The 20,177-nt window shown below is 43.1% G+C and overlaps 1 protein-coding gene across 31 annotated transcripts in view; it reads left to right on the top strand.

Moving 5' to 3' along the window:
- LOC126295288 (uncharacterized) overlaps positions 1-20,177 on the top strand; it is a 562,445-nt gene that overhangs the window by 68,513 nt on the left and 473,755 nt on the right. For 26 of the 31 annotated variants that reach the window (XR_007552438.1, XR_007552439.1, XR_007552435.1 and 23 more), the window contains exon 5: positions 9,311-9,448. The exons of the other annotated variants lie outside the window; for them this stretch is intronic. Coding sequence is in view for 9 of the 26 variants with exons in the window: in XM_049987719.1 (XP_049843676.1) it covers positions 9,311-9,448 (138 nt within the window). In the remaining 17 variants the exon portion in view is untranslated. The remainder of the gene's footprint in view (positions 1-9,310; positions 9,449-20,177) is intronic. 31 annotated transcript variants of the gene reach the window in all.

Genomic DNA, 20,177 nt, shown 5'->3' on the forward strand with positions numbered 1-20,177 from the left:
ACGTTTTCAAGGTCTTGCCAAAGAACTTGATCTTCACACCTATCCCAGTATATCACACACATTTAATTCCTAATAAATTACAATGAATCGTGAAATTTTACATTTAATTCCTAATAAATTACAATGAATCATGAAATTTTACATGTATTTGATGTTGCAAACGTAATTCATCAGCAGTCAATGTTAAAGCCGAGTGTTTCAATTACTCTAAATACTCTGTAAAAGTAAAGCTTACAAAATTTTTGAAAAGAAAGTCAAACATTTTGTGTATTGATTTGTATAAAAGCATGAAAAAAAGTAACACTAAATAAAAATTTTAAAAATTGGGGAACCGTTTGGTGCATTTCATTTTCTGTTTGAGCATCTATCAAAGGCACATAGAACGTTTCTCTGATCTACTTATTTCTTTTACACAAATCATTTCATAAAATATTTGACTGATTTCTTTCATTTTTTATTTCAAGTTTTATTCAGAAAGCATGATTTTACTGACTCCTCGGTTGCCTTCCTAACATACTTGACTCAAAGGAAGCCTTTTTGACATTTAAATACCGCACCAATGTATCTTTTTATGTGCAAAATAGCTAGGTCTTGAACAGATGAAATTTTTGACACTTTATTTACAGCAGCTATTCGTGAAATGTTTCAATTTTTCCTCAGCTTATTAATTAAGTTTTTGTTAATTACCATGATTACTTTCAAGCAGTTAAATATTTTCATGCCAAACTAGACCTCATGCTGGTCACTTTGATACCCCGTTTACCTGTTTCTCCCTTTCTTTGGCTATGAAAATTTGGACAAACCTCATGGTGTAAGTTATAGGGAGTCTTATTTTCGCTCTGATCACGCATTTACAAAAACGTAATGAGTGTTAATTGTATGATAAAATAGTCCTTTTTGCATGCTATCATTTCCAAAATTCATTGTTTCGATATCTTGTGCCTTTTATGAGATACGATGATTTTTACGACCTCTCAATTCCCGAAGCGCAGGAAAGGTTCAGACGCACTGAGAGTGATCCGTCCGTGGATATAACAACCAATATCTCACGAATGAAAGAGACATAATTCCGGTTTCAACTTTAAATACAGTTTAGAGATATTGGTTACATTTCATACGCAATCATGTATGGTCTTAAATGAACTATATGGAAAGTCTACACAATATGATTTTACCTCTGCAAATTCTTAAAAATTTCTTGCAGCCATGTACTCAATTTTATGCAGCACAGTAATTATGATGAATAACGAAAATAAATTCATGCTTTAATCGTTTAAGTATATCAAGCTATAGGTTGCGGAAGAATCAAATTTTTTCACTGAATAGTTTTGAAGAAAAATCAGATGTTGAGTAATTCATAGCTGCTGTTGCATCCACTCCACTGCTTTTCCGAGACATTTGGCTGTCGCTCTGTGTCGTGCATGCTGCAGCGACAAGATTCAAACACGTCTGAATTAAAACGTAGCCAGTTGCAGTGGGAGACAGGCAGCGACACAGATGTCGCTCACATAGGACACTTCCGTAACTACACCTGCGGTTGTGTTTTGTCACCTGAAGCTGTTGCTCGCTTCTGTAGCTCACTTAGGACTCGGCCTTAGATCCCGTTTATTGCACCAGTCTTGCACAATGTCCAGTGCTCCTTGTGCCATATTTCTGACTGTCGGTAAATTTTCGAAGTATTACTATGATAAGGTCATCTGTGTTTCATTGGAAAAAGCATTGTCTGGAATTTAGTTCCTGAATGAGTTCATTTGCCACTAGATTCAACAATAAAGGGGACAGAACTCCTCCTTGTGGGCAACCTCTAGTGGTGTTAATTACCAACTTTTCATCATGGTAGCCTCTACCTTCCTTCCACAAAGCATGGCCCTGATCCACCTACATATACTGCTCCCTAGGTCACGCACCTCTGCTGCCCTTACTACGGAATTGAAGGTCACGTTACTGAAGGCCCCCACGATGTCCGGCAAGATGCAGAGGACTATTTCTTGGAAGTGAAGTGCTTTCTCCTCCCTCCCAATGATTTGTTGGAGAGCTGTCTCACATGATTTATCTGGTTTATATGCATTTTGATTTGAATGAAGTGGAGCCCTAATTAGTCTCCTCCCCCCAACGTATACATTAACCAGTTTTTCCAATGTTTTAAGAATGGAGGAGGACAGACTGATTGGTCTCGTATCCTTGGCCTCGATACGATCGATTCTCCCTGGCTTTGGAATGAAGATAACCTTCATTGCCCTCCGAGCATTGGGAATGAATCCTATTGCTAGGCTAATTCTGAATAATCTGCCTGTTTCAGGAGAGCTGGAAAGATTCCATTCAGGTCAGGTGACTTGAACAGTTGGAATGTTCCCACCACCCATTGGATTTTATTGAAGTCCACACACTCCTTGGCCGATTCCCAGTTCTCTCTTTGAGTGCCTGAGAACCGTTGTCTCATCGGGATCGCATTCTGGTCTGAGCGTGTTGAGGAAAATGAGTTTTGAGGAGCAGTTCCAGCATCTCATATGCTGTCTTTGTATATTCCTCATCCTCGTTCCTCAACGTACCTTCTGGATTGGTTGGTACTCTAGTGAGGATTCTGTGAAGTATGGCTTGAGCATCCGTGCTCTCCACTTCCCCACTGAATGCCTTCCAGGATGCCGAATTCGCTTGTCTAATTGCAAGGTCGTAGTTGACAAGAGCCTCACGATATTTTGCCCATTGCAAGGTTAAACAGTCTTCGTACCTGTTTTCTTTGAATTTTGAAGTTTGTATTCTACCAAGGCACACTCCTATTTGTGCACTTCTTGGTGATTGTGCAGTTGTTCTAATATTAGGTCACTACGGCAGAGGTAACAGCCTCTGCTACCTCCTCAAACTCCACTGGAATCCTTATTGAGGTTTCAATTTCTGATAAGCCTAAGTCTAGGTCCCTCCTATATGTCACACAGTCTGTTTTCCTGGGATTCCTGTAGGCCGTGGTCTGTCTGATTCCCATTTCAACCTCGAATTTAATGTACATGTGGTGTTATGAGGATGGCTCTAATGCCACTTGCCATTGTTTGACATAGCTGCCCATCATCATGGAAACAAAGGTTATGTCAAGTACTTCTTCCCTTCTGCTATTCCTGAATGTAGGTTCATTGCCCCTATTCAGGACCTCCCAAGTTGTCAGCTAAGAGAAATTTGAGAAGGTACTCACCTCTAATGTCGGTGTCCTTGCTGCCCCACACTAGGTTGTACCCACTGGCGTCACATCCCACCGACAGTCGGTCACCTCACCAATGGTGAGCTTCTGTCAGTCTCCTCACTTCCAGTGGAGGAGGAGAGCTGTCTTCCTAAGGAAGGTATGCTCAGTCCAAAACAATTTCCCTCGTGATACCGTCCTCACATTGCTTATGGTCACTAGGTCCCTGGAGCAGAAATCCACCATTGGCATGAAAGAAATTCCATTTCTTACATAGATGCATGTTCTGGAGTTTCTTAGATTTCTAGCATAGATCAGCTTACCTCCAGTGCCTCCGAGGCCCGATACCCCCCCCCCCCCCCCCCCCTCCCTTGTACGAGTAGGGTTCTTGTATCAGGGCCACGTCCACTTCCTGCCTCCCCAGGCTGCGGCTCAGGTCAGCAGAGGCCACTTTACTGTGCTGCAGATTAATCTGCAGCACCTCCAGTCTGCGTCCTGCTGCCACCATTGCCTTTGAGATCTTCAATAACCCTGATGGCGACCTGCGAGAACCCTAAAAACAATTTCAGGTCTCGCTCTCGCATCACTTTCAGGGACTTCTCTCCGATCTCCGCCACCGTGGTTCGTTCTTTCGCTACAACCTTCTGGTCGATTACTCTCCAGTCGAGACTTTTGGATTCTGGACCCCTATTTTCTCTAACAGAGTCTTAGGGGAGACATCCTTAAGGATCTTTGGTACCCATACCTTTGCAGTCATAAGAAGGTCCACTGCCACCTCGACCGGCAGCTTCGCATCCTCCCACGGGGATATCATGGGCATCTTGTACTTTAGCCATTCCACCGTGTGAACCCCCTCAGACGAAAATGAGTGCACCACAATGTAGATAGACCTCCTGAAGTTGGGTCCTGGACCAGCCCCGCCCCCCCCCCCCCCCCCTACCCCACCCCTTCGTCCCCAATCTTTTCGAAGAGGGCCATCTGTACAAGTTCCTCCTGCTGCAATGTGATGGCTACCAGTGGATAGGCTTCCTGGATAACGGCCATCTTAAAAACTGAGACTGCACTACTATAGGTCTGTTTCCCTATTCCTAGCCTCGGTTTTTTCGGGCTCTCTTATCCATGGAGGAGTGAGTCTTGGATTTCTCCTTTATCCTCTTGCTGCCTGTCTTCAATGATGTGGCGGGCTGCATATCCCTTCAACCTGAGACAGTTTTTTCTTGGGGGTCTTAGACTCAAGCCCTTTTAATTCCCTCCACTTGTCTCTGGGATGCCATTCTTTCCCCTCCTTTTGTCTCTGTCCCCTCAGGAGTTTCCTCCTGTGTGCCCCAGACAAGGCTTTACCGTATTTACTCGAATCTGAGCCACACTTTTTTTTTCCAGTTTTTGTAATCCAAAAAGCCGCGTGCAGCTTAGAATCGAGTGCAAAGTAAGCGGAAGTTCTGAAAAATGTTGGTAGGTGCCACCACAACTAACTTCTGTCCCCTAATATACTAGCACTACACAGGCATGCTGTGCAGGCACAAAGATAAACACTGGCACCAAAACATCTGTGTCAGTAAATAAATTAAAAGAAAAGGTAGAAGAATGTAAACATTATGCAATGTATTCTTTCGTGTTTGCTGCTATCTCATTTAAATTCTGTCTGCCTAATAAACTACGAAACTACAGTGAGACAACAGCAAACGCAGCAGGATATACATATGCAATGTTTATATTCGTATTATTCTTATGCTGAATAGTGATACAGTCAGAAATGAAGCATGACTCTAAGATGGCTCTAACTTCTATGCGGAATGTAATGTACTAAACAGGCGTCTGCAGAGATTTTCAAACGGAGAAAATTTTTCGCTAAACTCTCATTCAGAACAAATTCTATCATACACCGTCTATTATTTGGTTCTTGTTGATCATTATCAAAGAAAGCAGCAGTGTAAGTAACAACAAATAGCAGTCTCTTGCCGTTGTTTCAGTTAGAGACAATTCCTCTCTCTCTCTCTCTCTCTCTCTCTCTGTCTCTGTCTCTGTCTCTCTCTTTTTTTTTTTTTAATTGTAAGCGGCGGTAGCGCGCTCAAAAGCAAGCATTGTTGCGAGCGGCGACAGGCCGTAAACACTCACTATCAGAATGTGACAAACAATGGATGACAGAGTACAATAATGCATTTTCAGCTTAGAGTGATGTAAACACCTATAACAAAGAGAATGGCACTTATCAGGTCAAAGCAAAATAAGCAATCGATTCAAACCAGACGAAGTACATGAAAAAGGAAGGGTACCCGTATAAATACGGATGGAACGCCTGACACATAGCAATGGCTGCTTGGTAAAGCTTAACTGTTAAGCTTACGACTCGAACCAAACTACTGTAGCTGTATCTTCATCCATTTGACCTCAATTGTGTCACATGTTAAACTGGACCGACTTTGTTTCTATTTGGAGGGGCGGTCTAAAACTTTTCTCTCCCCTCGAATTTCGAGTCTCAAATTTCAGGAGGGGCTTAGATCTGGGAAAACATTTTTTTCCATGATTTCGAGTCTCATTTCTCACATGCGGCTTAGATTTGAGTAAATACGGTAATTTTCATCTGGTCCAACTTCTTGGTTACAGTTACCACTTCTGGCTCAGGTATAGACCCTGATTCACTAGTGGGAATGCATTCCATCAGTTCTGATCCCGATGTTTGGGTGTCTGAGGTCTCAGCTTGCCCCTCAGTTTGTTTTAATTTATTTTCTTTAGTCATGTCCATCTCGGTCCCACGAGGTTTGGGGATCCACACGGTCCACACTGCGAATACCCCACGCGGTGTAAGGCTACTTACTCAGTGAGGTTGCCCGGTATCCCTGACGCTCCGTTTACTACACATCTTCCCGTGTGCCGCACAACCCTCGGCTCAGATCGCATCACACCTCGGGTTGCGAAAGGGAATTGGGTAAGCACTAGGACTGGATAGGGAACATTGGGGCGTTGTGGGACACTGAGTCTCATCCATCAGATAAGGCCTTTCCGGCAGTAGGTCCTCTACCTTCGGTATAGCCCTCAGCTTCACACGGATACGCAAGCCTCTCGACCCGCACGGACAGTGCTTCGTCAAGGTGGTGTCACCCGGAGAGGTTTGTTTGTCGAACTATTCGAGGACGTTCCTTTAGCCAAGCAAACTGGAATGTATTTTCAACATGATGCTGCCCCTCCACAAGTTACCTTACATTTGATTGACCATCTCAACTGCACCTACGCTAATCGCTGGATTGGCCGTGGCGGTTCTATTAACTGGCCTCCGAGATCACCTGACGTTACAGATTTAGATTTCTGTTTGTGGGATGGGATGAAATCGGAGGTGCACAAAGTAAAGGCAAATACAGGAGATGAACTGCTTCTTTGCATCATGGACACTGCTGAATTGATTAGGAACCAACCACAGGCAGTTGAACAAGCAACACAACATGTTATCGCTAGAGTGCAAAAGTGCATTGAAATTCGTGGTGGGATATTCCAACCTGTTCTGTGAACTGTACAACAGCTGAATGATAAGTGTTAAAGCCGTTTGTAAAAGACGTTGTACGTCTTTTTCAACTGAATACATGTAACATGCATGATGTAATTAATGCATTATGTACTAAATAAATGAATAAACTTTATGTAAAAATGTGTAGCATAACTTTACTTCTCTGTAACATTGTTTTCAAGAAAGTCACGTTGCAGTCCACTTGTATTGCATATACGTTCATGTTGTGCACATAAATTTTGCAGAATTAAAAGTTCCTTTCAATACCTGTACGTCCCTAACAAAGCATCTGCGGACCTATGTTCATATGACATTTCTTGTTCAGAATTACTTATACTATCACTGTTCAAAATATTGACCTTTCCTCCCCAAACACCTTGTATATAATTTTAAACAAATATTGTATACACAACTGTATTGGTTTTAACAGAAAACACGTTGGTTGTAAGTATGGCATATTGCCTTATGGTGAGAATACTTCTGAAGAATCTGTATCGTGCAAAATTTTGTAATGGTACCCTTTTGCAAATTAAAACTATGCAGAATACTGTCATGGGAGCTACTACCCTCATAGATCCAGCAGCAGGTGAGATCTCCCATACCCGTTTGTTAATTATCCCAACCAATTTACACATTCATTTTAAGTGACTTCAACTCCTAATTTCTGTGGCAAAAACAAAGAAGGCTGAAGGTCAGTGAGGGAGGGGGGAAGGGGGGGGGGAAGGGGGTGGAGAGAGGGGGGGGGGGAGAGAGAGAAAGAGAGAGAGAGAGAGAGAGAGAGAGAGATTTTGGGGGGGGCGGGGGAGATGATGCACAGAGAAAGCGGGGGAAGGGGGGGGGGAGAAGGAGGTCATGACATATACCTAATTCCCATACATATTTAGCAATTAAGAAGCATTTCTGGGTTCATTAGTTCATCACAAGTTATCTTCAGTTTCAACAGTTGTAGTGTTTAATATATTCATAACAATAAGAATTCTTTACTAATATTAAAACGAGAAAGAATAGAAAACAAAATCTGCCGATGAGATAGGCATTGCCAGTTCACAGGCGATTAGGAGTAAAGACACAAAGAAATTAATCACATTTAGCTGTTAGTGGGCATTGATTTACATCAATGGAGAAAGCTGAAAATTTGTGCCAGTCCATGATTCGAATGCGAGTCTCTTGGTTACTGGGCAGGTGCTCTGACCGCTAAACCATCTGGACACAGCGGTCATTGTGACTGCACGGACTACTGTAGCACGCCTTGCGTCACACCCAAATTCTCAACTCGTATACATATTGTGAATGTAGTGACCCTTGCCCATTATCCTCATTACACGCAATGTGTCACTGATCAGAGTGTGGTGTGCCTCTGAGCCAAAGGGATCATTGGCCAATTTCACCTTAATTGTGTGTCTAAAAGAACGGACACCGTTTTGGTCCTGCAGCCATTATGAATCGAGATACAAAGGAATTAATGACATTTAGCTGCCAGTGGTAATTAATTTACTTCAAAAGGGAAAGTTGAAAATTTGTGGTAGAACGGGATATGAACCGAGGACTCTTTATCAATGTAAATCAATGCCCACTAGTATCTAAACATCTTTAATTCCTTTGTGTCTCGATTTGTAATGACTGCAGGATCAAAATGGTCCAAAAGAACAGACACCATGTTCATATAATTAGGATTGTGACTTTCTTATGCGAGCCATATACGGCCCACAGGCTGCTCATTGCTGGTGTAACCTATCACATTCAAATGAGTAATCAGTTTGTGTTGTAGTTATGCATTTCACACAGTTATCGCGTCATCAGACTGGAATAGTGAGGGAATAATTACTGCTCAAACACGTGAATGTAACAAGCAGTGGATCTAATATCGCTAAAACGCGAGTGGGGGAAAAAAAAATTGAAAGCATTTAATATTGGGCCCCATTGTCATGTAGAAAAGTGGTGGGAAACATCCTTGTCATTAAATGTAAGTTAACCAAGGGCAATCCTAAAGAGGTAAAAGGTAAATAGCAAAAACATTCAGAATAATGAGTTATGAGGGAGAAGGTAGGGGGAGAGGGTAATAAACTATAAAAGTAATTAGAAAGAAGGTGTTGTGTAATTAAACCTCATCATGGCAGGAGGAATATCAGGTATAGCAACAGAGGCTTCGTTTGAATCGTTATCTGTTGTTGGTGGGTTCCATAATGACATGGACTGGAATATATAATATGTCACTCATCACTTGCAGCAATTCACTTCTTATGAGAAAGATTCCCTGGCCCTGTGATTTCTGACAGTGGTGATGTGAATCGGCCATCCAGATCTTGTGATGTGACATTGTGTGGTTTCTTTCTATGGGAGTTTGAAATCTCATGTGAATTCCAACAAACCACAGACACTTTGAGAACTTAAAGCTGTGATTCAACGTGTAATTTAAGAAATTTAGGCACGAGAATGCCAAAAAATTATGGAAAATTTCATCGAAAGCAGGAGCGTGTGCCTTCTTTTGAGTAATACGTTTCGTACAAAAACACAGGTAGCGTCCATTGGAATGGTATGTAAATTGCTGAATTTGGCTAATAAATTTGTATGTTGTTATGCACTCAAAAGTAACATTCCGTAGGGACACCCTTTCTTTATTTGACATGTGAGTGCTGTTTTAGGACTGCGAGAATCTGGGACGAGGAGAGAAACAACCCACGGTGTGGCCGCCAGTGAAAAATCGTGTTATTAAAGAAGAGCCAGTCGAGGGAGCTGACGTGAATTTTCCACCGTCGGATTTGACTGTGAAGCGAGAAAAGGTATTTCATTTTCCTAGTTTGTCTAAGGCAGGTATCTGATGTTCTGCACCACAGATTAACTGGAAGGACCCTGTTGCATTTCAGAAATCAGCAAAAGCTTCACAAAAGATTATCTATTCGTGAAAAAACTGGACTGCTGTCTGCTGTATGAGGACATGGCAATCTCCAGTAGCAGTTTTCATTACAAAATGGAAACCAAAGGCATGCTAAAATTAGTTTGATCTGAGTGGAACAAGGTGACATTTCAGACCCATAGCCACTTTCAAAGCAGATGTACACTATCTGATCAAAAGATGCGGACACCTATAAGTGGACATTAATGCATGGTATGCCCATCCTTCTCCTTTGAGATGGCTTGAACTCTGCTGCGGACGATTTCAGTGAAGTAGCTGAGTGTCTGTGGAGGAATGGCATCCCTCAACCTGTCACTGCCCCGATGTGATTTGTACACGTGTCGAATACCGTACTTACTCGAATCCAAGCCGCACTTTTTTCCGGTTTTTGTAATCAAAAAATCCGCCTGCGGCTTAGAATCGAGTGCAAAGCAAGCGGAAATTCTGAAAAATGTCGTTGGGTGCCGCCACAACTAACTTCTGCCATTGAATATATGTAGTGCTACGCAGGCATGTTTTGTAGGCACAAAGATAAATACTGGCACTAAAACCTCTCAGTAAATAAAATTTAAAAAAAATGTGGAAGATGAGCTTTTTTCTCCGCCCCCAGTTTCGACCACTGCATTTTCATACATTATCCAACGAAGTAAATACAAATTCCGTATTGATCATCTTCGAATGTAGCAGCATTTCAATGTACTACGAAAATCCGGCTAGCAAGACTGTTTGGGATGTTTGTCAATTTGGCCAACTCTACATTCTGAATTTTTTCCTAACTGTGAGAAGAGGTGGTTGCTAATAGGAACTTCTATGAATTGTGAATCACATGCAGTATTCTCTTCACCATAAGAATAATACAAATATAAACATTTTGCCATGTATTGTTTCGTGTTTGCTGCTATCTCATTTAAATTGTGTGTGCCTAATAAACTACGAAACTGGAGTGAGACAATAGCAAACGGGGAAGAATATACATATCATGTCATGTTTATATTCATATTATTCTTATGTCTAATAGTGATACAGTCAGAAATGAAGCACGGCAATTGACTAGATTTTCAAATCTAAGATGACTCTTAATTTCTGTGCAGATTGTGATGTACTGAAGAGTCGATTGCAAAGATTTTCAAACGTAGAAATTTTTTCGTAAACTCTCATTCAGAACATGTTCTATCATACGCACTATCAAAATGCGACAAACAATGCATGACACAGTACAGTAATGCATTTTCAGAGTAGAGTGACGTAAATACCTATAAGAAAGAGAACGGTACTTATCAGATCAAAGCAAAATAAACAATCGATTCAAACCAGACGAAACACGTGAAAAAGGAAATAAAAAATACAGACGGAGTGCCTGACGCATAGCAATGACTACCTGGTAAAGCTTAACTGCTAAGCTTACAACTCGAACCAAACTACTGTAGCTGTATCGCATTCATTCAACCTAAATTGTGTTTCATATTGCAATGGACCAACTTTGTTTGGATTTGGAGATGCGGCCCATTGAATTTCGAGTCTCAAATTTCAGGCGCGGCTTAGATTCGTGAAAATGTTTTTTCCTTGATTTTCAGGTGCGGCTTAGATTTGAGTGCGGCTTAGATTCGAGTAAATATGTAGGTCTTGGTGTTTGTCTCCACCTCATGTCAGAGGCAGTCACACATTCGGAGCACACACACGTCACCTGCAATTTAGCCATACAGTAAGCATGGCAGCACAGTATTCGTTTTAAGAACAACGAGATATGGTTTTTGTTTATGGACTAGCCAATGGTAATGTGCACGAAGCTCGATGGTTATGTGAGGAACAGTATCCAGCAAGACGCCACTCACAGCTGCAAACATTTACAGCAATTCACCAGCGACCTGCCGAAACGGCCTCCTTAGCGAGATATCGCGGTGATGCCGGAAGACCTCGAACACGAAGGGATGTTGCATTTGAACAGACTTCTCGAGCACTTTGAGAAAGCAGCTACGACAAGTACTTGAGTGGGTGGACGTGACGTGGGCCATTCGTCGGTTAGCCTGGGAGGTTTTGAGGGATCCATTTAGTTTCCACCCTGTGCAAGACTTAAATCCTGTGGTGGACTACGAACAAGGGCTAGGGTTTTGCCGGTGGTTTCTGTGACGCGTTGCACGAGATCCCGACTTCCTCACCATTGTGTCGTTTACCGATGAGTGCATCTTCCACTGGGATGGCCTTTACAGCATTCGAGACATTCATTACTGGGCAAGGGGAAATGCACACGTTACGTACATCCACAGACACCAGGAACGATTTTCGCTTGACATCTGGGCGGACATTGTGGGTGACCATCTGATTGGGCCGGTCCGTCTACCTCCTCGACTTACCGGGTCAAATTGCCTTCATTTTTTGCAAGAAACTCTACTCGGCCTGTTGGAAATGTTCCCATGGACGTAAGGCTACGCGTGTGGTTGCAGCACGATGGGGCGCCCGCACATAATAGTCGTGCCGTGTGCAGATATTTAAATAAACTTTTCGACGACCGGATAATTGGCAGAGGCACTCGTAAGACGTGGCCCCTGCGGTCACCGGGCCTCACGCCCCTGGACTATTTCCTGTGGGGATTCTTCGAGGTTCTAGTTCACCCACCTGGACACGAACAACCTAGAAATGAAGAGGAATTAATGGATTATATTCAACATACCACCAATCACATCAGGGCAATGCCAGGGATCTTTGAAAGAGTTTGGCAAAACACCATTCGACGTTACCGAGCTCGTGTTGCGTCAGAGGGTCGCCAGTTCGAGCACCTGCTTTAAGTAAACAATGTCCTAACTACGAACGAGGCCCTTTTCAGGCCCGACACAACTCGTAAAAGACTTTCTGAATGCAAAGTAACAACTGTTGACGGGTTTGTTCCCAGTGTGTTTATCGCGGAATTACGATGTGTGTCAGGACCCTGACAACCCCGACGGGTTTGCCCCCAGAGTGGAAAGCTGGCGCGCTACCATCGAGCGTGCAGGCTGTCTCGGATGTGCTGCGGTCTCCGGCAGGCAAAGCATTCGTGGTCACGTGTTGTCCAGAGCACCTGGGAAAAGGGCAATTCCACGGCCAATTGCAGCGCGTGGTACCGAGGTTCTGTAGTTTAAAAATTGTGTGCCGTTGACATACACGACATTAGCAATTTTGGTTCCGTTGACATACACGACGTTAGCAATTTTGGTTCCTACTGGCATCAGCAATCCAGGGTTATAATTTTGTGACACCATTTTTCTCCACCCTGTATAGGACGCTAGTGTCTGGAGCAAAACTGATGTTCTGTCTCATTCCATATGTGTTCCATTGGATTCAGGTTTTGACTCTACACAGGCCAGTCAATTTCAGGAATGTTATTGTTCACAAACTGTTGCCTTACAACAGGGTGCATTGTCATGATGATGCAAAGAGTTACTGCCTGCAGACTGTTCCTCTACTGTCCGCTACTGTACGCAGTTTGCAATGCATTCAACATTTTTTTCAAGTGCAGTAAGGGGACCACACGCTACCCACAAAAAACACACCTTCTCTGTACTTGACTTTAGGTGCTAAATGTGATAGCAGTTACCATTTGTGAAGCTTTTTCCAAACCCAAACCCACCCACAACCACTGTCTGCAATGTTTCACAGCCCCAGTTGGTAAGTACACGAGGCCTGCACGGATGTTGCTTTAGCCGCGATTGTTCCTTTTCATTTCCACCCGACAGTCACATCAACTCTGGCAGCGTTAGGAGGGTTGAAATGTCCCTTATGGTTTTTTCGCTCACCTATCATCCAGTAAGTAGTCCACATTTGAAGCCACTAAGCTCTCTTGACCGACCCATTCTGTTGTTACTGCTCACCTGCTGACAACACAGTACTGTTTGGCTTCTCTTGTACCGGTGGGCCCGTCTCTCGTGACATGTGGTTAATTCGACAATACGTAGATGCGTGCGTATAATTTTGATCAGACAAAGTACACCGGTAACATCTCTGTCTTCATATTTAAAATCAATTTGTGATCGAGTTTCCTCGTACACAATTCAGTCACATTAAAATGACTCATGCCTAGATTCAACATTGACGACTCACACGTGCCAAGTGGCAGCACCAGCACTGCAGTTGTCGTAATGCAGAAATGGAGTGATTTACCTCACATCACAGCCATTTATTTTTGGATGAGGGGTTGAAGCATTTTCGAAACAGCAGAGTTTGCGAACAGTTCGTGTGCCACGGTGCATAAACTACAGGGTGAGTCACGAGGTTCTGCCCCAGTTGCTGGAGGTTATCCTTAGGTTATTATGTAAATACAGTAATGCGATCAGATCCATAGTTAAGGAGCTACAACAGAGTCCTGAAACATGCCACGGTGTATGGAGCGCTACACTTTGGTCACAGAACACACCATCAGTCTTAGGAAGGCGAGTGCAGTGAGTAGTACGTTTGGGTAACAACCACGTTGTTGATACTGCAGTCACTCTTTACTGTTATTGTCTCCTGTATACAGTGTACTTTGTGATGCCGTACAAGTTTTCACCGCCGGAGTATGGAGAGTTGGTGTACATTTTGGGCTTCTGTGACGGTAATGCAAAAGCTGCTGTTGCCGAATATCACCGTCAGTATCCTAATTGTAAGTTTGCGAGTGCCAAAACATTTAGTGGAACATATCGAGCATTGCTAGAAACTGGAATGAGATTTTCACTCTGCAGCGGAGTGTGCGCTGATATAAAACTTCCTGGCAGATTAAAACTGTGTGCCCGACCGAGACTCGAACTCGGGACCTTTGCCTTTCGCGGGCAAGTGCTCTACCATCTGAGCTACCGAAGCATGACTCACGCACTTCCAAACTTGGAAGCTAGGAGACGAGGTACTAGCAGAAGTAAAGCTGTGAGTACCGGGCGTGAGTCGTGCTTCGGTAGCTCAGATGGTAGAGCACTTGCCTGCAAAAGGCAAAGGTCCCGAGTTCGAGTCTCGGTCGGGCACAGAGTTTTAATCTGCCAGGAAGTTTCATTGCTAGAAACTGATGCTCTTCCCAGTATTTTTATTCACTCCGAAAAACACCGTGACATTCGAGAAGAGGAAAACATTTGTAATTCAGTAGACCACACTGTCCTCGTTCAAGTACGAGACGCCTAGCTATCCGACTGAATGTTTCACAAACTAAGTTATGTAGGATTCTTCATGAGAATGGACTGTATCCTTTTCATGTGCAGAAAGTTCACCATTTAGAGCCACATGATTGTGCCTACTGTTTGCACTTTTGCGTCTGGTTAAATGGAAATCGGCAGCTCTGTCGCTTCATAATGTTCGGTGATGAGGCGACCTTTACAAGAGATGGTATCAACAATCCAAATGGTACAGTAGTATCTCAATTTCAACGCTGATTAAGTGTCAATGTCTGGTGTGGGTTTAGGTTGTCAGGACCAGATCTTTAGCTTACAGCAAATAATGGAGAAGTGTTAAGAGTGGAACAGGAAATTGTATCTGTGCTTTATAGATCTCGGAAAGGCATATGACCAGGTTCCTAGGAAGAATTTATTGTCTGTTCTACGAGATTATGGAATAGGAAGCAAACTTTTGCAAGCAATTAAAGGTCTTTACATAGATAGTCAGATAGTTAGAGTTGATGGTAAATTGAGTTCATCGTTCAGAGTAGTTTCAGGGATAAGACAAGGCTGCAACCTGTCTCCACTGTTGTTCATATTATTTATGGATCATATGTTGAAAACAATAGACTGGCTGGGTGAGTTTAAGATAGGTGAACACAAAATAAGCAGTCTCGGATATGCAGATGACTTAGTCGTGATGGCAGATTCGATTGAAAGTTTGCAAAGTAATATTTCAGAGCTAGATCAGAAATGTAAGGACTATGGTATGAAGATTAGCATCTCCAAAACGAAAGTAATGTCAGTGGGAAAGAGATATAAACGGATTGAGTGTCAAATAGGAGGAACAAAGTTAGAACAGGTGGACAGTTTCAAGTACTTAGGATGCATATTCTCACAGGATGACAACATAGTGAAAGAACTGGAACCGAGGTGTAGCAAAGCTAATGCAGTGAGTGCTCAGCTACGATCTACTCTCTTCTGCAAGAAGGAAGTCACTACCGAGACTAAGTTATCTGTGCATTGTTCAGTCCTTCAACCATCTTTGTTGTATGGGAGCGAAAGCAGGGTGGATTCAGGGTACCTTATCAACAAGGTTGAGGTTACGGATATGAAAGTAGCTAGGATGATGATTGCAGGTACTAGTAGATGGGAACAATGGCAGGAGGGTGTCCACAATGAGGAAATCAAAGAAAAACTGCGAATGAACTCCATAAAAGTAGCAGTCAGCGCGAACAGGCTTAGATGGTGGGGTCGTGCTACACGCATGGGAGAAGCAAGGTTACCCAAGAGACTCATGGGTTCAGCAATAGAGGGTAGGAGGAGTCGGGGCAGACCACGGAGAAGGTACCTGGATCCGGTTAAGAATGCTTTTGAAGTAATAGGCTTAACATCAGAAGAGACACCAATGTTAACACTGAATAGGGGATCATGGAGGAATTTTACAAGGGGGTCTATGCTCCAGACTGAACGCTGAAAGGCATAATCAGTCTTAAATGATGATGATGATGTCAGGTGTTGTGTTGCATGTGACCAGTTAATGGCACCATTTATTCTTGCGGGAAATTTAAATGGTCATATGTACGCTAAGTTTTTACGAGAAGACTTAACCACAGCTTCTTGAAGATGTTCCTCTGGAAACAAGACAGCACGTGTATGTCCAACATGACAGGGCACCTACATACTTCCACCGTGTGGTAACAGCTTATCTTAATTGGCAGTTCCCACACAGATGAACAGGTCGCGGGGGCCCTATCGACTGGCGTGCCAGATCCTCAGATTTAACACTGCTAGATTACTGCATCTGGGGGTGGATGAAATACATTGTGTACAAAGTTGATGTGGAAGCATGAGAAGAATTGATACAACGCATTTTAGATGCCACAATGTCAATAAGGGACGAGTGTGTGAAATTACGAACTGCTACTCACGCAGTTCACTCCCGTGCGAATCTTTGCCTTCAGATGCAGAGAGGAAATTTTGAACACTTGCTTTAAATCTACTCTGAATGCTACAAAATTGTTTAAATTAATTATTTTGTGAATTTTTGATGTTGAAATCGTACAATAAAAGTTTTTTTCTGCTTTTTTCCTGAGCTTTTCCGATTACTGTAGCTCCTTAATTATGGATCCCATTACTTTATTTAAATTTTTTGTTCCAAATAACCTAAGGAATACCCTCCAGACTATGGAAGTGAAACATGGACGATAAATAGTTTGGACAAGAAGAGAATAGAAGCTTTCGAAATGTGGTGCTACAGAAGAATGCTGAAGATTAGATGGGTAGATCACATAACTAATGAGGAGGTACTGAATAGGATTGGGGAGAAGAGAAGTTTGTGGCACAACTTTACGAGAAGAAGGGATCGGTTGGTAGGACATGTTCTGAGGCATCAAGGGATCGCCAATTTAGTACTGGAGGGCAGCGTGGAGGATAAAAATCGTAGAGGGAGACCGAGAGATGAATACACTAAGCAGATTCAGAAGGATGTAGGCTGCTGTAGGTACTGGGAGATGAAGAAGCTTGCACAGGATAGAGTAGCATGGAGAGCTGCATCAAACCAGTCTCAGGACTGAAGACCACAACAAAACAAATTCTCCAGACTGGGGGAAAACCTCGTGAGTCACCACGTATAGCGTGCACGGCAAAATGTCTGTATCCAAAACCGGTGCTGAGGCAACTGTAGTGCATGACTGGCCTGGGTGACAGGCGAATGACGGCTGTCGGATATGGGAACAGGTGAATAGATTTGCAGCTGACTGTCCGGATGAATCCAGGGGCTACCAGCAGTGTATCCTCGGAGACCATTCGGTGACGGGTTTCTGTAGCAGGGGCCTGATGCGGTGGCCTGGTGTAATGTTAAGCTCTCTCTATACAACTTAAGCGTTTTCGTGGACTTAATTGTTGAAGAATGCTAGTTTTGCTTTCTTGCAGCGCCGATGTCTTCTGCTAGCACCGGATGCTTCTCCGAAGATTTCACTGCTGCACGGTGTATACGACCCGGGACAACCGGAAGATCCGGGAGAAAACCGGGGAAAACCCGGGAATTGTTTAGAATTCCGGGAATTTTTCATTGTTTTAGCTTTCAGTTAATTTTTTGTGATTTTGACTGGTAAGAACCAATACTCTATCAAATTATACTACTGTATCCCGCTACTGCAGAATAATACCGCAGCAACAAAACATGAACGAGAGAGAGAGAGATAAAAAAAAGAAAAAGAACTTAAAGTTGCAATGGGAATGCGCCGAATACAACAACAAAACAGTGCTGATACAAACGTCTGCCAACAGCAAAGTGTGTCAAAGGCTTTACGAACACTACGCAATGCTTCCTAACAACAAATTTCCTCCGATGAGTGTGACTAGACAACTGTTTAAATTAGATTCGTTTGAGCACTTGCGGGCGGGTTCTTGCGCATGCGCAGTTGACTCTCGTATGAGTAGTACCTTCTCCCGCTTCCGGTTACAGAAGTGTGGCTGGGCGCCACAACTTAATATTGCCCCAATTCAGAAATATGGTAAATCCGGGGCTGATGCCCAGAGGAGTCTGAGTTGTGGTGGGGATGTGGGTCGTCTCCACGTGACCTGTGTTTATGTTTAGTGATTTTGTTGCTTCCTCTTCGTTTATTGCTCTCACGTTAAATGATAACAAAACGGATTTTTGTTGCCCGGAGTTATCAAATGAATTAAAATATGTTCGCGTAATTAGGGAAGGCTAAAGTATGTTTTTAGTTTCAGATTTTATTTCCACCTTCCTGACAGAACAATGAAGTTATTTTTGTCGGTTTGGTAAAGAGATTTGGCTATTATAGATCTTTTCTGTTCAAGCAGTCAATTTATTTGTAACGAAGTGTTTAATTTCGCACTATTGGCTAGTTTCAACTGTTCGCTGCATTTCAAGTGCATGTATGGCATTATGCCATAATAAAGAACCAAACATCAGATAATACAGTACTGGTACTCCAAGAAAATTTACATACGAATGTGCATTTTAAGCCGAATTATGCGTTTTAGTATGGTTCACGAAATTCCGACATTCTTGAACTGTCATCTGATGTCTTGTTTCTTTTATGCCATACGTAAGATCATGTAACGTTTTACACGTACGAACATATGGGCTTCCTGCGTCATCGTAGCTGCGCAAGTGCAATGGGAAGGAAAGCGTTTCTAGAGAAGAGAAATTTGTTAACATCGAGTATAGATTTAAATGTCAGGAAGTCTTTTCTGAAACTAGTTGTGTGGAGCGTAGCCATGTATGGAAGTGAAACGTGGACGATAAATAGCTTAGACAAGAAGAGAATAGAAGCTTTCGAAATGTGGTGCTACAGAAGAATGTTGAAAATTAGGTGGGTAGATCACATAACTAATGAGGAGGTATTGAATAGAATTGGAGGGAAGAGGAGTTTGTGGCACAACTTGACCAGAAGAAGGGATCGGTTGGTAGGACATGTTCTGAGGCATCAAGGGACCACCAATTTAATATTGGAGGGCAGTGTGGAGGGTAAATATCGTAGAGGGAGACCAAGAGATGAATACACTAAGCAGATTCAGAAGGATGTAGGTTGCAGCAGGTACTGGGAGATGAAGAAGCTTGCCCAAGATAGAGTAGCATGGAGAGCTGCATCAAACCAGTCTCAGGACTGAGGACCACAACAACAACAACAACAACAACAACAACAACATGCCTCATCCAGCTAACAAGTTGCAGGGAGGGTGGTTTCTGCATTTTCCCTGCTGTCTCTAGCCCCAGGCATTTTCAGTGAGATTAAGATCGAGTGATATGGCCCACCAGTCGAAGTGTGAGAGGGTTCTGAACATTCGTCTAGACGAGGTTGTACATCTGCAGCCCTGTGTACACAGCTGTTATAATCTAGGAAGTGATACTGTCTGCAGCAGTCTCATCGTGAAGGCGTTCGCAGCTCGTGGTCTAGTGGCTAGCGTTGCTGCCTCTGGATCACGCGGTCCTGGGTTCGATTCCCGGCCGAGTTGGGGATTATCTCTGCCCGAAGACTGGGTGTTTGTGTTGTCCTCACCATTTCGTCATCATTGTCATCATTCATGACAGTGGTTAGATTGTACTGTGGAAAAATTGGGTCTTTGTACGGGTGCTAATGACCGAGCAGTTGAGCACCCCACAAACCGATCGTCATCAGCACGATGAAGATGTACGAGTGGCAACACTCGATCACTGAGAATGCTGAAATAAATGTCAGTTTTCGTGATCACATTTAACTGAATGAAAGAGCTCGAGTCATTTTACGAGCGACACTCTCGTAACATCGCAGAACCACCTGTAGCCTTAACTACACGCTCCACACATGCTGCAGTTTAAGCACCTGCTCAACATCAGCCTCAGAACAAAGCAGAAAGTGCAGACTATATGCAAAGTTAGTGATGACATAACATATTGTTAGCGTGGTAAGCAAGATTTTCATTGTCAGCGTGTCGGGTCACGGGCAGCTGTTTATAAGTTTGCAATGTTTGGAAGGGTGGGAAAGTATACTGAGTCACTGCCTTAACAATAATCACAGT

The sequence above is a fragment of the Schistocerca gregaria genome, chromosome 11 (assembly GCF_023897955.1).
Source record: "Schistocerca gregaria isolate iqSchGreg1 chromosome 11, iqSchGreg1.2, whole genome shotgun sequence".
NCBI classification, from domain to species: Eukaryota; Metazoa; Arthropoda; class Insecta; order Orthoptera; family Acrididae; genus Schistocerca; species Schistocerca gregaria.